We start from the raw sequence: 18,351 nt of genomic DNA, 5'->3' as shown, positions 1-18,351 counted from the left end.
TACAAAAACAAAATCGAAGAGAACTATATGAACATGTGCATAATAAATGATAAAATAATTATAATTACATTTAAGTGAAGTGCATAGAAATATAATTATTACTGATAACTATAACAATTACAAAAATAAATGCCAACCTGCATTTCCAAAATAATTTACGAATCCTGTGAACCTGCTCTATTGCGATCCTGTTATTTCTGGCTTCTGACGTGAACACACCTCCATGAATGATTGTACATATTTGTTTCTTTTTTCTGAAGATGGGGTATACCTTGAAAATTTAGAGAACATAACGATATCATCCTGGTTTGACATATTATGGTAAAGAAATTCCGACAAGGCCAAACTATTTGCCAAAAACTTGCAGCTAATTCTACCCTATGCGACGAAGGCCATCAACTCCCCATATTTTCTCCTATAACACAGAACACGCTAGGTAACATACAAATATCTGTGCATGAGGTCACCAAGCTAATCAAGAACCTTGATTCCAGTAAAGCTACTGGCCCTGACGGCATCCCAATTATAGTGTTAAAAAAGCTTCAACCAGAACTTGCTCCCATACTTACGAAACTGTTTAAATGTTGCCTTAAGGAGAAGTGCTTTCCAACACCTTGGAAAACCTCATCAGTATGCCCTGTATTTAAGAACTCAGTTGATAAGTCATCTCCCTCTCAGTACAGACCAATAAGTCTCCTGTGTGTCATGAGTAAGTTGCTGGAATCCATATTAAATAGAGAAATAGTCAACCACCTCAGCAGAAATAACCTTCTTAGTGACACGCAATATGGTTTCCGTTCTGCAAGATCTACCGCAGATGTGCTAACGGTTATATCTTATAGGATTAGTGAATCTCTTGACAAAGGCTTCCTTTCCAGGGCAATTGCTCTTGACATATCAAAGGCCTTCGACAAAGTATGGCATAAAGGCCTACTTCACAAGATCTCCAGCTACGGTATAACTGGAAATATTCTCTCTGTCATAAAATCATTTCTCTCTGATAGGCTCATAAGAGTGGTGGTTGATGGACAAAAATCAGAGGCCTGCAGTGTTAATGCTGGAGTCCCTCAAGGGTCCATCCGGGGCCCAACTCTCTTCCTGATCTACATCAATGATCTCCCTAAACACATACTTAAATCATTCGTTGACATCTATGCTGATGACATGACCATCTACAGCAACACATCAAAGGCCGTAAATGACAAAGCTCTCTCTGATTCTCTCTCCTCTGATCTCGAACGAGTGGTTCAGTGGAGGAAGATGTGGCTGGTTACCTTTAATGCATCTAAAACCAAATTCCTATCTTTATATCATCAACGCTCTGATCCCCATCTGGCATCAATTGAAATGGATGGCTCTCGTCTAGGAGAAGCCCCATGTTTTGACAAGCTTCTGGTTTTGACCTTCACTCCTGATCTGAAATGGAACACTTACATCAAGTCTGTTGCCAAGGTCGCTGGAAAGATGGTGGGATCCTTCTACCGCTCCAGAAGATATCTCACTACTGATGCAATTCTCTATCTATATAAAAGCCAAATACTTCCAAGGATGGAATACTGCTGCCATATCTGGGCAGGAACTGCTAAAAACAGCCTATCCTGCCTTGACAGAGTACAAAATAGACTTCGTGGCTTAGTGGGGGATGCCCTTTTCTCTTCCCTGCAACCTCTCTCCCACAGAAGAGATGTTGCAAGCCTATCTTTGTTTTATTGTTATTTCCATGGCAGGTGCTCGTCTGAACTCCAATCTCTGGTCCCCCCTCGCCAATCTTTTACAAAAAACACCCGTCTAGCTGAATCCAGTCAAAAACTTTCCCCACTCTTTATCTATGCCTAAATCAATACGTAGATTCCATGAACAAAGCTTCTTTCTTAGAAGTGCACACCTGTGGAACTCTGTTCTGTCTGCCTGCGTCCCTCCTGACTACAACTTAGATGTCTTCAAGTCCAACGTAAACAAATTCCTGATGAACCGCCCCCTTAAGTAGACGCTTTAAATATCCACACTAACGTACTGTACTTACAATAACCCTTATCCCCGAGTGGCTTCTGGGCCTTGATAAGTGGTGACCACCTTGTAAAAAAAAAAAAAATCAATGAAACCTTTCAATAGTGTCATTCTTTTTACCTTATCTCATACCCAGCACTGTTTTTCTACGAAACTGCATTGTCTTAACCTTCAAACCAAACTCCTTGCATATTACTACATTATTCAATTATTTTATTAATAATTTAACTCTGTAGGGCAGAGATTTAGCTAAGTGTGAAAATTCATAGATAAATAAAAAACATTATGGAAATTGACAATAAAAAACATTTATACAATTATACATTGACTGATATTCAGTATTTACCATAAAACTTCAAAAATATTAAACTTGAAGAATAAAAATTTATAACTTTTTATTTCTAAATGAACCTTAAAGAATTATACATTTCTCTTTTTTATATTTCCAGGTTCGAGTATTCCGTCCTCCTAATTATTCTGGAACTTTGGCAGTTGCCTTACTCTTTTCCCTGGTTGGTGGCTTACTGTATCTCAAACGAAATAATTTGGACTTTTTATACAACAAGACATCATGGGGAATTGGTGCAATGGTAAGTTGTAAAGTGGATTAATATCAAGTAAACTAATTTTTTTTAATATTTATTGACCACTGCTGCCATTTTGTTGTTGCTTTTTATATTAAAACCTTTATATGAAATGAGTATGCAAATGTCACCAAGACAAGTGTTGATCAGTAGTTATAGTGTTGAAAATCCCCTGTAAATAAGAAAATTCTCATGCTCAATTTGTGGTAAGAGGGTCTGGTGCAGCTCAATTTTTTGTGGTACATGCAAGTATTGTGTATACAAGAAGTGCAGTAAAATAACTAATAGGCCGAGAGAGAACTGTAAAACAACAGAGATGGATGTGAACTTGGATATGGAGAAAATAAATGGATGGCAAAGTGATTAAGTTTGTTCAGAAAGTTGACATTTTGAACATGCAAGATATTTGTTGATCGCACATTGTCCAAAATGTAGATCAATGTTGATAAAGACAAAAGCACAGACATTATTTCAATCATTCAAACAAAATATTATTTCAAACTTGAAACCCTTTTAATTCAACTTTTTATCAAATATAACATGACTGGACAAATAATGGATTGGTTATGATGTGTGAGCTATGGGTAGAAGAGTAATAAGTGAATTGTTATCATCTAACCTTATATCATGGATTATGTAACCAATAGTAGCGTTTTATAATTATTACATTTTTATTACCTCTGCTTTTCATTCCAATACACCTGCTTAGAACATTGTCATACTGTAACAACCATCCTCTTCATTTGATCTTGCTTCACGTAACTTATTTTCCCCAAGTTAAAGGAAATCATCAAGATGGCTTTTTTTTCTTCTTGAGGTATTCAGGAGGGCCATAATGATGGAGCTGAAGAGCATTGTTCCAACAGTGCATAGAAGCATAGCTGAGAAGGATGAGAAAGTGCATTAGACTTGAAGAGAGAGAGGATTGTTTTGAAAAGGGAAACTATGTCGCTTGTGGTTAGGAAATAAATTGTGACATCAGTCTCATTACTTTTAAGACCCATCTCGCATTTGTTTTTTTCTTCCGATTACATTTTTCTTCTTTATTTGCAGGTTATAATATTTGCAATGACTTCTGGTCAGATGTGGAACCATATCCGTGGTCCACCATTTATGCACAGAAATCCTCACACTGGACAAATGGTAGGAATAAGTTCTATGATTTTCTAATATTTAAAGGTTGTGGTGGAATTGGTAACTTTTGTCTTTCTATTTATTTCTTGTGTTGATTCTTTCAATTCAAATCTATAACCATAAATCATCTCTATAATCGATGAAAGCATATCTGATTAAAGCTTTTTTCTGTATAATCATTCTTTTATCTGATGTATATCATACAAAAATATTCAAGCCTCCTTTGTATTTTGTAAAAAAAAAAGAAAAAAAAAATGTTCATCACTTTCTAGTTATAAGTATTTTAGTTTATTTGTGAATTATTCCAAAGTGATTTGAAACTGCAAACATTTATTTAGACAAATAACTTGTTCTTTTGGTTTGTTTTCACAACATAAAAATTGTTATATTCTCTGAATTTCTGATGAACTAATGCCATCTTTTATATTGAAGCACACATTTTAGTATTGTATTTAGTAAATCATATTAAACAATACTTAAAAAAAAACATCTTTATTTTAAGTAATACTAACTGCGACACACATCTAAACAAAATTAGCTTATGTGTAGGTATTTTTTATACCAGTTGGAAATGTCCTCGACAATCATTCTAACAGTGACTTTGTTGCTGTCAGACTGAGGTATGGTTCTATTCAATCTCAGATCTATCCTCTCAGGCTCTACTTTCTATTTGAGAAGGGGCTAGTTTATTGCTAATTGCTTCTGGTGCTACTACCGGTCAATGGTGAAGGGGCTGCTCAGGCATTTTTTATGGACCAGTGTGTGTTAATCCTAATGCGCTGCCTTTTCGAAACCTTACCTGACCATGTGTCTAACCACCTGCAGAAGAGGTAAATAAATATGTAGTCCAAATTCTTTTAGTTGTCATTATTTTTGGATCTATGCTGACCCTAAAATGTATCTTTTTTTAGGGTTCCGTTATGGGTTGTTTATTTACAAAATATATGCCCACAAAATCATCTAATATACAAATTTGTCATCAATTGAAATGAATGGCTCTCGTCTTCAGGAGGCCTCAAGTTTTGACAAGCTTCTGGGCTTGACCATTACTCCTGATCTTAAATGGAACACGTATATCAAATCTGTTGCCAAGGCCGCTGGAAAAATGGTGGGATCTTTCTATCGATCCAGTAGATATCTCACTGCTGATGCTATTCTCTATCTATATAAGAGCCAGGTACGTCCAAGGATGGAATACTGTTGCCACATCTGGGCAGGAGCTGCTAGAAAGAACTTGTCCTGCCTTGATAGAGTTCAAAATAGACTTCGTAGCCTGGTAGGAGATGTCCTTTTCTCCTCCTTGCAACCTCTATCTCACAGAAGAGATGTTGCGAGTTTGTCTCTGTTGTATCGTTATTTTCATGGAAAGTGTTCAACTGAGCTTCAATCTATGGTCCCCCCTCGCCAAACTTTCACAAGAAACACTCGTCTAGCTGTAAACACTATCAATAATTTCCCCCACTCTTTATCTGTGCCTAAACCTAAACGTAGATTCCATGAACAAAGCTTCTTTCTTAGAACTGCACGCCTGTGGAATTGTCTTCCGTTTTCCTGCTTTCCGGCTGACTACAATATGGTTTTGTTCAAGTCTAAAGTAAATAAGTTCTTGATGAGCCGTTCCATATAAGTTATTAAATTTACCAAATTTTCATTACTAATGATTACTATATTGACCAACTTCTACTGTACACTCTTTAACCCTTATCCTTGAGTGGCCTCTGGGCCTTGATAATGTGGTGATGCCTTTGTAAAAAAAAAAAAAAAAAAAAAAAAAAAAATCAATTGTATATAATACATATTCAGCATGAATAAGTATGTGAAGTTATTACGAATTGAAAGCATAGGATGTTTTGCCAAATGGCATCTAGGATGTTCTTTGAAAGTGAGATGAGTGACATAACCTACATATATAATTTAAGTAAATCAAAAATTGTGGATAGTTCAAATCTATGCTATTTTTATTGCATCTCTGTCTCGTGGGAGATACAATAGAAATCAAAGCTTTATATCAAAATCAAACATCTATTTTTGAATTCAATATTGATATTAATTTTTTATTTAGGTGTTTTACAATAATATTGTGGGATCTGCTTTTGTGTTGGACATCCATAAACAGCAAAGAGGATGTTTTCCTTTCTTTGTAACTTGAATATTATAGAAATAAAAATGTAAGAATAAAGATAATATGGCCTACAAAAATAATGAAGGAGGAAGCTGGTTTAAACTTGTCTAGTGAATACTGTTGACATAGTATCAACCTTTAGAAACTTTTTTTGGATATCATTTCCTTGATGCACTATCAGAATAAGAGATTTAAAAAGAATCTTTTTTATATGAAGATCATATAGTTATTTCTGTAGAAGGTTGGAGAATGTATCAACCTGAACTTTGTGAGAAACAAACCAAAAACAAGAAATTTGTCTAAATAAGCCATTTTTTAATGTTAAAATTAGTCTTTGAACTTGTAGACAATATTTAAAAATTGATTTTATATATATATATATATATATATATATATATATATATACTTGGTGCATAAGGTTTCATGGTAATCTGGAAACATTCGAGTATTAGTGCAAGTTTGAACTCATTTTTTACTAAAACTGCTTTTTTTGGTGACTGTTATCATTTACTACTAAAAGCTACTGCTTTTTTTTAGCTTAACATACTGTTTAAAATAAATAAATGATGCATAATTGATAAATTAAAAAAAAAAATTTTATTGTAGATAAATTAATCTTGAAATAGGTTTGGCAGAAATCCTTTTAAACAAAGTTATAAGTTAAACTGTGAATATTTAATTTTCTGAAAATATATTTAATAACACTTTCATTGGTATATTGTAGAGGTATCTGATGTATAAAAAATGATACTTTAAACCACATGCACTAAAATGTTTAAAATTTTGTAAAATTAATAACAAATGTGTCACGATTTCTATTTAGCAAGATATATTTAAAGGTTATAATGTTGTTTTGTAGTAGGATCACCTCCACAAGAATCCAATGCCATATAATCAAGTAGACTGGGTTGACGGTAGAAAGAAGAATAAATGCTGTTGAATTATGTCTTTTTCTATTATTTATAAGATAACATTTGTAAGGCATATCTTGGGCAGGTGAAATGTTCTTTTAGTATTAGTGGGCAATCACATAGAGATGGTGTCTTGATCAAAATGCTTATCCCCATCATCTGGGTTGGTATCAAGAAAGGTATCTGGCCTATAAAAATCTTGCCTTAATTACAAAAATGACTTCTGAAGAAACCTGACTAGAGATAAGTTTGAAAGTCAATTTTTAAAAGCCTTGCAATGGAAGTTAAACCAAATATGATGGTGATGATGTATTTGATTAAGCTAATGACAAACGCTGAAATAAATGTTTATCAAATTCGACTGTGATCCATTCTTTTATCCATTCTTGTGAGGTTTGTCCTACTATGCCAAAACGTATAACATTGAATATATTAACTAAAAATGTTTATCTTATCTACATTAGAACGTAAAAAAAAAAAAAAAAATTATTTGCGATGGTAATCAAGAAAATATTTTAGTTTGTATTAACTATATACTTAGGACAGGTGGTTTCTACTACAAAAGAATGCAATGAGGCATTATATCATGCATGTCTTGGATGAGAAACTTTCAACAGACAGACAATTTCTCATTTCAAACTGCATATCATATTGGAAGAAAGCTAAGATTATCAATGAATATGTACTGCTAATAATATATGGTCTTGGATATGTCAAATGGACAGTCAAAATGATGAAAAATCTCAGTTTTTCAAAACAACATAACAGAAGTGTGTAAAGTAGACTGAGCAAACTAATAAAGACAAAATTTGCAATCCATATCATCTGCAGTTAAATGGAAAATGTTAGGACTGTACAGACACATTAAATAAAAAAGATTAACAGTCAATGTGAGAGCATTCAGAAAGAATGATGGAAGGGTGCAGAAAAAGAGGCAAAACGCTTAAGAAGGCAGCGTTATGAAGTATGTTCATGGACTTCCAAATCAGTCAGTTGGCTAAACAAAATAGAGATGGAGGCTTTGGAGACAGTTAATGTAATAGATTCTGTTCTGTAGTATGTGGAGAAAATGTTTGATAATAAACTAATATATACAAGGTGTCCCCAAAAGATCTGTGCACCCTTTGAATCTTTATAACTTATTGTACAGGGTGTTCAAAAGGCACTGAAGGGTTTTCAATTTAAATAGATTCTTTATTTTTTATATATTTCTGTAATTTTAACATAATCTGACTAAGATATTGGGAAATTAAAAAAAAAAGAAAGAAGCAAAATTCAAACAATCTTTATTTATGAAAAGTAATGTCTTTTAAATGTTGCCCATTTTCAGCTTCGCATATTTGTACTCTTTTCAAAACATTATTCATGACAGATTGCAGAATCTCTGGATTGCGATTTAACTCCCTTATTTCGTTCTACGAGTTGGTAGACTTGGAAACCTGAAAGCCTGCAAGAATTGAAAGAAAACATCAGGAACAAAATAAAGGAGTTAAATCACAATCCAGAGAGTCTGCAATGTGCCATGAATAATTCTTTCGAAAGAGAACAAATATGTGAAGCTGAAAATGGGCAACATTTAAAAGACATTATTTTTCATAAATAAACATGTTTAATTAAAAAATTTTTGTTTTAATTTCGCAATGTCTTAGTCAGATTGTATTAAAATTACAGAAAAATATCATCAAAAATAAAGAGTCTATTTAAATATAAAACCCTTCAGTGACTTTTTGAACACCCTGTATTTACTAATTTTGACTTACAAGTAAGATAGATAAAAGAGTAAGAATACACATTTAATAATACTGACAGTAAAATTGACAAAAATATTTAAAATTAACCTTCAATAAATGTAAAGGCTACTTGGGATAATTTCAGAATGTTCATGAATTAACCCTAACTCGGCTTGGAGTGATATGAGAAGTGTAGGATTCATTTCATGAACATTCTGGAATTACCCCAAGTAACTTTTATGTTTATTGAAGGTTAATATTTTGCAGTTTTGTTAATTTTACTGTCGGTATTCTTAAATGGGTCTTCTTACTCTACTATTCTTGGACTAATTTTGTTTACAAATCAAAATAGATCAATTGAATAAGTTATAAAGATTTAAAGAATGCACACATTTTTTTTTTTTTTTTTTTGAACATCTTATATATATATATATATGTGTGTGTGTTGAGTGGAAACAAATCCAATAGTGCTCGATAATTCTATAAGAGCAAACTATTAATTTTACTTGATGTTCTTCTTGCAGCATTATTAATTGTTAGTTTTTGTTGTGTGCAGTTTTTGTTTGTTTGTTTTGTTTTTTTTTCTGTCTTTTACTAACTTGAGTCATTGGATTTCAGGCACTCATATACCCTTCAAACAGTTCCCAGTTTGTTTTTGAGACGTGGATTATTATCTTTCTGAGTATCCTTTTAGTTAAAAAAACTAACACATTTCCAGATCTATTTGAAAAGTAATCACTTGGTCTAGGTAGGTCTTTTTCGTTAAAGACTTTTCTCCTTTGCTGCAATTCTTTTCTTTTAATTTTTTTTTTTTTGTGGCAAATCAAATAGATTTAATTAACTAATATTTTCTTGCGTATAATACAAGAGGCTTTGAACAGGAAAAAAAAAAAAGAGGGTGTTCATATTATACGCAAGCATACATTTTCAGAAATGTTTACTCGGCTTAAGAAAGCACTTTTATTTTAAACTTGTTCTCAAAAGATGTTTCTATATTTCAATTTCTGTGCTTTTTAATGGAGTAGTATTTTAATTTTCCTAGTTTATCAATATAGAAATTTATAGAAATTAGAAATTTATATCAAATGTTATAAAAATAAATCCAGTATTTCGAGATACCTTTCTTTGAAAATTAGTTTTGAAACTGGAATCAAGGGAAGGCATGCAATTGCTAAATATCCCAATTCAGTTATTTACTGCTGGAGTATAAAAAACGAAATATATAATTCTGATGAGTTTTTGTCAACAGAGCTTAATCCAGACAATCCTTATTGTGTTTATATATAAAGTTCAACTGATTCCCAGCTAGAACTCAAACATGTCTGCATATGTGTAGCCAAAAATGTTTGTATAAATCTTTAAAACACAATAAGGTTCTTAGAGTAATTTGTTCAACCTCTATTAACAAACTTTATCCGGAATATACGCACACACATATCAGACACAAAGTTTATTTTGGGGGATAAGGTTTAGGATTTGATATAGTGAGAATTAAAACAACCTAAGTATATATATATAAAAAAAAAATGATCATAATTAACTTGATATCGCAATGGACTTGAAACAGCTACATTTTCCATTTCTGAACAAGGTTTTTCATATACTGCTCTTTTATTTAACTAAATTGATTTTGTATTAAATAGTTTTCTCCCCTGTGAGATGAAATGGCTTTACAAAATAAAAAAATAAAAATTTTGAGGATAGTTGTATGGTGAGATCATATTATAAACAAGATGGTAGTTGACTCTAATTAGAAAGACAGGATTAGATTATATACAAGAAAATACAGTATTCTATTTTTTATTATAAGTGCTTAAAATTAAAAATCTGACAAAATGCTGCAGTATATTGGCAAAAATAGTTACATTATATCTCTTTCTTGTAGTTACCATCCATTTATACAATATGCACTTTCAGCCGATGCTTTTATATTTTTAAGTTATCTTTTTTAGTGTTAACATATTTATAGATATATTATTCCCAGCAAAATTATATAAGAGTTGAACTGTTAATATTTTTTATACCTTCACTGACCCACTTCACACCTTGAGCAGTAAGCATGCCTGCCTTAAATAGTCTTCATATACTGTATAAGCATTCAAAGAAAATAATTTGTCTGTTGTTTGACTGCAGATGAAAAAGACAGAAAAAATGTTTGCCATTCAGACTTGACATTTACTCCCTCTTAAACACTTAAGAATGAACTTTGTATACCATTCTATCAATTGTAACAATATTATCATTATTTCTTTCTTGATTTTAACTTTTACAGTAATAATAACATGCACGGACAGCATGGCTTTGAACTCGTGTTTGAAACATTACCGTTGTTTGACTAATACATCTTAAATAAAAAAGGTTTTTAACAGAAGCACTCCCACTCTCTAAGTGATTGTGATTATGATAAAGACAAAGAGCAAGTTATGGGAAGCAACTGTTGCTGTAGGTGTTATATCAGTTTTTCTTCTACATACTTAAAGGTTAAAGAGGACAGGGAAGGTTCATTTTCCCTTTAAAGACCTTGTTATTCTGCTGATAGGTTAGATACCCTCTTCACCAATGAAGTCTACATTAAGTCAGATGAGAGAACATTTTTTATAGGTGTATATTTAGGCAGCATTTTCACATAACCACCACTGATTCTGGGTAAAGTGTAAAAATTCAGAACTTTAATATTTATTACAAGATAGTAAAATAACCTGGAACAAATAAAATTAGATTTTCTTAGCCTAAATCTTTGCTTGATTTCAGTTTTATAGCATTAAGCATGCTCTGATAGGACACTCTCCAGTTAAACTCTGTTAGACTAGTACCCAATTATACATTTTGTTTGAGTGATTTACATAAGCATTGCTAAATGGTCACTCAATTTGTGTTCTTGTACTTGTATCGGCTATTACTCTAGTTGGGTCTCTTGAATAATTACAACATTTTTGACTATTGCAGTCAACTTTTGTTGATCCTGAACTGTGTCGCACAACTTAATCGCACTAACCAGGTTTAATGTCACTTTGCTGCTCTAACAAGAATTGGTATGTCAACATGATTTAGCCTTAAACTTGTTAACCTGGTTGTTATTAATAATTTTACAAGATTAGATTAGAAAAAACAATATTGCTGATGAATTCAAATGCTCTTTGTGAACAATCTATCCTTCAAAATGATAACAAGCTACATTTATCTTACAACTCTGGCCTTAATAGAAGAATTGTAAAATAGTATATTTTAGCCTTATTTAGAAAGCCTGAATGTACTGTTACTACTATCTTTGAACATGGGGAAATTCTAGGTGTTTAAAGTTTAACCTATCTAAAAGTAACAATTAGAGAAAACCAGTTGTCAAAGCATGATGTGTGACAATGTCAATGAAAGTGAATAAACTGAATTCATTAAATGTTCTTTTACGTTATTTGCTTTTGTATTGGTTTACCGTTCTTAAAGTGAATAAACTAAATTCAGGTTATAATGTTTTGTATTGCTGTATTGTTCCATTGATACTACTTTTTGTATGCGCCAACAGTAATAATAAAAAAAGAGAAAGCCTAGAAATTTCTAAAAAATAAATTCCTAAATAGCTGAAACTTAATAGGATTAATTTTGAAACTGATGTTGATATATTGAATGTAAAGAACAAGTTTTTTTTTTTACTAAAATCTGGAACAAATACTAAACTCTAGTTTCACTGAATTTATATCCTTGTGGATTTTGATATTTTCCTTCATTTTAAGTTGATTATTCGGATGATTCTTAACATAAATGAAATTACTTAAAGTGTTAATTATTTACTTATTTTTTTTTTTTAGCACTGATAATATAAATTTTAAATCTCATTAGTAGATGAAAAAATTAAATCTGGCGATAGTTATAAAGAGAATAACCTGACAGCACTGATAATCCAGTATCACTGGTCTTACATTGCAAGATGTTTTGTTTGACTCGGAAGTGAAGCGTTTCAAAAAACAAAGGTGAAGAAAATTCATTGGGTGAATAAAAGAATAGATACTGGGGGAGGGGTCTGATAATAAAATTGAACTCTAATTGGAAGTCTGAGCTGTTTTGCTTATGTGGAGAAAATGCAATTGGTTAATTATGCATTTTTCGAAGATCTCATTTGAAGTTAAATATCAGTCTGAAATTGAATTGTATCAGTATTATAACCTCTACTTGCTTGTTCCTCATTAATCATGTAAGTGAAATGGCTATAAAGTACAAATAAAAATAATAATATAATAATAATAGAAAGAGTAGGAATTTTTTAAATTATATTCGGTTTTAGTTGTAAAATTTTATTGAAAACTTACTATTAAGCTACTTTTGTTACTTGTGAAATAGTCATTACTAAAAAAATAAAAAAAATGAACAAACTACAGTTGAGAAATGATATAACAAAATTATACTTTGTTTTCAGGTATATTAAATGTTTTTTGTTCATTTGCTTTGCTTTAGTATTTCTATCAGACAATGACTTACAAATATGAACTACTTGTCGAAATACTTTCCCAAGGATAGGTTCATAATAAGAATGCACTTGGAATAATTAAAAGAATTAAAATCCAAAAATAATTTAAATCTATCAAATTTACTGCTATTTGAATTTTTTTAAAAGTTTTGTGGATTTAATATTACTATAATGAATTTTTTTAATGTATGCAATTATCTTTGACAATTTGGTTTAAAACTAATTTTCATCAGAGATGAGAAAAGTTTTAGTGGGGTAGAGGGTTCATACTCATTCAGGGATAATAAATAAGAGGTTAGACTCTAAAATACTTCAAATCTATCAAAAACGTTTCTATATGAAAATGGCTTTTGGACTAGGTCCAAAGTGGTGTATCTGATATGCTAATGAAATGGTTGTACATAAACATTTTTATTTATTTTCAATAAATGTTTTTAGAATGGTTTAGAAAATTTAAGTAGGGCAACTAGAGTAATTGTGGTATATATTGATTGATTTTATCTAAAAGTAGGAGAGACATATTTTTTAATTACCAGTGACCAAGGATGATCAAAAACACAATTTTTTTCCTCACACTTTTGAATGTGCTTAATTCATTTAAAATTTACATTTTAAAAGTATTTTCTGTAAATAAATATTTCAAAGTGTAGTATCTGTTCTGGCTTCAGACAGAATAGAAATCCTTCTTGACTGGATCAATTTTTATTTTTGTCCCATTCAGAGCACCTCTTCTTTGGGGAGCTGGATATGCCCTCACATAAAAACTACTTTGTGTTTAACTTTGCTCTCATAGGGAGGGCAGTAAAGTACTATAATGTTGATGGGTCACAACTGCTACCACTTTTTTTTTTTTTGATTCCATTTTGATTTCATCAAAAAAATCAACTTGTATAATTAAAAATAAATCTTTTATAATATATTATTTATGAGGATGATCTGGTAGTAAAGATACTTATTATTCTGACATGTTTATAGTGTGTATGAACACATGCAAATTAGATCAGGCAATAAAGCTATTAAGAAGCAATTCTAAAAAAGTCACTTTTTTGTGCAAGTGGTTACATAGACATTAAAAACTATTGGAATCCTACATATCATATGGTAAGAGAGAGAGAGAGAGTAGGAGAAATGCATAGGTGAAAGATGGCTGACTTAATTTTTTCTGATTTAAAAATTAAGAATTTGATATTTTCTTTTAAATATAAGGATATTTTCTCCTTTTGTATAAAGTTTTTTATTTTATTTTTTTTAATTTTCGAAAAATATAGTTGCATATATATATATCGTTAATTATTAGCTGAATTTAATGCAGATTAAAAAAATATAAATAATTCAATAAAAGAATTGTACTGTAAGAATTTGTAATCTAAATGAATAAATGCAGAAGTTTTTATTTTTTTCGTTCATCACTCCTATATTACATCAAAACTGCTCACGGTTACTTAAATCAATAATACAACATAATATTTTGTAATATGTTATAGTCATGAACAAAAATTCAAACATACATATTCGTATGCCTAATTTGCATAACCGTTTTTTAAACTGTTTATAATAAATTAATGTTTACTACTATTTATTTGTAATTGTCTTATTTCTTATATATATGCAGTAGTTTTGTTGATATTAACAGTAATTACTAAAAGTAATTTAATAATAAAAAAGGATAAATTACCAAAACTTTAAAAATGTATTTTCAAGGGAAGTAATTCATATAAGAACTTAGTTTTTAAAATTACAAGATGTAAAAAAATATAGATTAATAGCTACTGGCTGGTGGGTTGTTTTTTTGCTTGCAATTCATGAACCATTTTTTCTCCCATAATAAAGTTGCTTGAATTATTTTACTGATTTGCTTCAAATTTAATTAAACTCAGTAGAGGTTTTTATTTGATTTTTGCAATAACTTTTGCATGGCTGATCAAATCTGGGCTTTTAAATTCTACCCATCTCCCAATTATTGCTTTCTTTTCCACAGCAACTGCTAATATTTTTAAGTTTTCAAATTTGTAATTATTATAACTGTTTCTATGTTCAAATATTGAATGCCTGATGTATCTTCTCAGAATTATTTTTCACTTTAGTATTTATTGTGGTGATCCATATTATCCATGTATTACATTGTTGGTGACTCTTTCTAACATCTCAACGTGGACATCCAAAATACAGATTTGTGAGTTTTATTATTTTTTGGCAAGAAAATGGAAATTATTATCAAACCTATCAGCACTCAACAGAGTTGTCTATCATAGCTCATACATTATGAAAACTCTGCTAGAACAGTAACAACTGTAATATTTTAATGCATGTTTTTCAGGGTGATTACTGGTGTTCTACTGAGATGAGATGGCATTTTCAAGTGCTCTGGTCTTGATAAAGTTAAACAGCTTTAAAATAATATCAGCATCAAATATTGAGATGAATTTTGATTTATTCCTGTTTCAAAATGTCTAAGCCAATAAAATGTGGAATCATGTTTTGGAATTCTTTATATGAGGATTGCTAATTTGTATCATTTAGAGTATGTGGACTACTAATCTCATCTTAGTTATATTCACAATGTTTCGGCTGAAGTAACCTATGACTTTCAAATCTAACTTGGGAGTCTTATGTCAAACTCAGAGCTGTGGATTTGTTATAAAATACAGCATGCACAGTTTTTAAGAAGAGGTACATTGTGCTGTCGGATCTTGAATGGATGCAAAGTGTTTGCGTCTTCTGCACCATAGATTATCATAAAACAGTCTTATTTTGAACTTAGTGTTGATCCCTTAGTTTTTCATAGCAGTTGTATTTTTATACAGTGTTTTGTTTTGAACATTAGCCATATTTGCATGGTTATGACATTTTTCTTGGGTCAGCCATGCCTCAGATAAAATGCCATTAGGGACTGTGATTGCTTCCAACTGTAGAGTTGAAATGTTTTTTTTTGCTTGCTGGCTTATAAATGAGAAAGATGATAAGTTCAATATATTTGGTCATCAGTGTCAGCCATTAAACAATTAAGTCTATCAATCATCTTCTGTATTGATTGAATGTGGTGTTTAATAGCTTAGATTTCTCTTTCTCATTAATAGGGCTTTCAAATTTGGTACAGGCTTGTAAGAATGTCACAAAGAATGACATAAATTAACACTTGCATCCAGTCATGGCTGACAGAACAATAACAATCTAGTTCAGTTCAAAATTCTATAGAAGCACCTTAAGAAGATAGGAAGTTATATTAATTGAAACATGCATATAACTATTAAGATGAGAATAATAATTCAAATAATAAGAAAATTTGAAATTTCCTGACTTTCTGATTATGTATTTCAATCACCAAAGTTTAATCAGTTCTACTAATTTGTGAATTTTACTTTGGTATGTATATTTACTATGGAAACAAGTCCAAACAAAACTGAAAGGAGCAGTTGATATGAAATGACCCCTTACTATAGATTTCATGTACATAGACTCTTCTGTGTTATTAAACTTGAATTATCTGCCTTAAAATCAGTTATATTGATTTGAAACAAATTCTGGCACAATTATCTTTTGCTTAAAAATTCATGTTTGCCAATTTACAATTTGTGGTTCAAATATTTAAATAAATCTTCATAGATAAAAACTGTAAATGTGGCATTAAAAAACTGCAGCATTTTTCAAATATAAACTTCTGAGAATTTTTTATCTTGAATACTGCTCATAGAACAATGTTTATATTCTCCTAGCATTTTTTTTAAATATAACATTTTATTAAAACTTTTCTTTGAATGTTAATTTTTGCCTTTTTCCTGCTTCACTGGCTTTCATACTAATAAGACTGTTCTGATTTTGTTTTTCTTTTTGAAATAATTAGCAGATTACTGAACATGTTATCTGTAAAAACATTTCCTCAGTTTTTAAATATTAAAGAAATGTTGCTTTTGTTTAATGCCACTTAAAGAAATGTCTTTTTTTTTAAATTAAATCATGACCTCTTTTTTCTATGTCTTTTTTATCCATCTTTTTGTAGTTTAAAATATTTAACTTTTATCTAAATGAATAAATACAAAAGTTTTTTGTATCTATTCTAACTATATTAACATCCAAACAGGTTATGCTTATTAAATTCTGTGATGCAACATGACATTTTTAAATTGTCTATATATAATAATCTGCAAACACTCACAAGTATTCATAATTTGCATATTTATTTTATAAACAGTTTCTATTAAATTTATATTCTTTTATATACATTTTTAATTTGTATTGTTATATTTTCTTAGCTATCAGCAATAGCTTCATTAATAGTAAAATGTTTGCTGTTGGCAAGAATAGCTTCTGTACTTTCATCTTAGACAGAAGGTTAATAAACCGTAAAAAAATATTTTTATGACAAAGCATTTCTAAATGAATAGAAAACTCACTATAACTTGTACTTAATTGCAGTTTATTTAAAAAATAAAAAAAATATGTTCTTTTGACAACTGGTAATGTGGAAACGGTTTTTAATTATGACGAAAAAAAAAATTAATCAACAAGAAGATTGATTCATTTTTAAATAGAGAATATAAAAAAGTTAACTCCCTTATAACTAAAATTTTATTTCTTTGTGTGTATAAATTAAAAAAAAAAATGTGCAAACAAAAATTAAAAACCAAAACCAACTTCATTGCATTCCAGGCAATGCTAAGTAGTTACAGCTAATTTACAAATAAAATAAATCGCTTGTAATTTTGTAAAATCTTTTTAAATACAATAAAAAAAATAGAAGTTATTTAATTGAAGATAGTTGTCTCCCGTACAGCTAAAATTTTATTTAGTTTTTATTTATTTATTCATTTATTTTTTTTTTTATAAATAAAAAAATTTGCAAATAAATACAAGTAAAAACAAAACTAACTTCCATTATCCCACACAATGTTAGGTAGTTACAAATAAAATAAATTGCTTGCATTTTTGTGTAAAATCAGCTTAAAATAGAAAGCATCCTTTTTAAGATTAAACTGGATATATTGTAGTTTATTTTACCTTAGGGGAGGTAATTAAGTTATTAACAAAATAAACAATATGTATAAATGTAAACGTTTTGTATACTTGTTAATTCTTAATGTAATGTTATAAGTTTTATTTTCCTATAAAAGTAGGACATAGTAAAATAAATAATTGAACAAAAACAAATAATGGTGCCTCATAATTTATTGCCTTTTCTCTTGACCTAAAATAGCTGTAGGTATGGGACATGGCATGGAGCTGGAATTGCTTGTATCATTGTATTCCTATGCCAGCATATTCTGATTGGTCTCCAAAACAAAATGGTTTATTTGATATGACTGTAGGGTACAAAGTGAGCCATGTATCATATTCCATCTTGAGAGAAAAAAGATTTGGTGCAATTTGGATTGATGGGTTCATTTTCAAAAAGAATTTAAATGTAAGG

The 18,351-nt window shown here is 30.3% G+C and overlaps 1 protein-coding gene across 2 annotated transcripts in view; it reads left to right on the top strand.

Annotated features, from left to right (window-relative positions):
- The window catches only part of LOC145258248 (dolichyl-diphosphooligosaccharide--protein glycosyltransferase subunit TUSC3-like), a 128,160-nt gene that overhangs the window by 58,197 nt on the left and 51,612 nt on the right, over positions 1–18,351 (top strand). The window contains exons 6-8 of one of the 2 annotated variants that reach the window (XM_080116236.1): positions 2,457–2,597; positions 3,645–3,734; positions 9,107–9,170. In XM_080116236.1, the coding sequence (XP_079972362.1) occupies positions 2,457–2,597; positions 3,645–3,734; positions 9,107–9,170 (295 nt within the window). The remainder of the gene's footprint in view (positions 1–2,456; positions 2,598–3,644; positions 3,735–9,106; positions 9,171–18,351) is intronic. The other variant, XM_080116227.1, reaches the window with a different exon arrangement.

This window comes from Euprymna scolopes, chromosome 3, assembly GCF_053919585.1.
Source record: "Euprymna scolopes isolate OS-2025 chromosome 3, ASM5391958v1, whole genome shotgun sequence".
NCBI lineage: Eukaryota > Metazoa > Mollusca > Cephalopoda > Sepiida > Sepiolidae > Euprymna > Euprymna scolopes.
The sequence above is the reverse complement of the archived record's forward strand: the minus strand, read 5'-3'. Positions and strand labels throughout refer to the sequence as shown.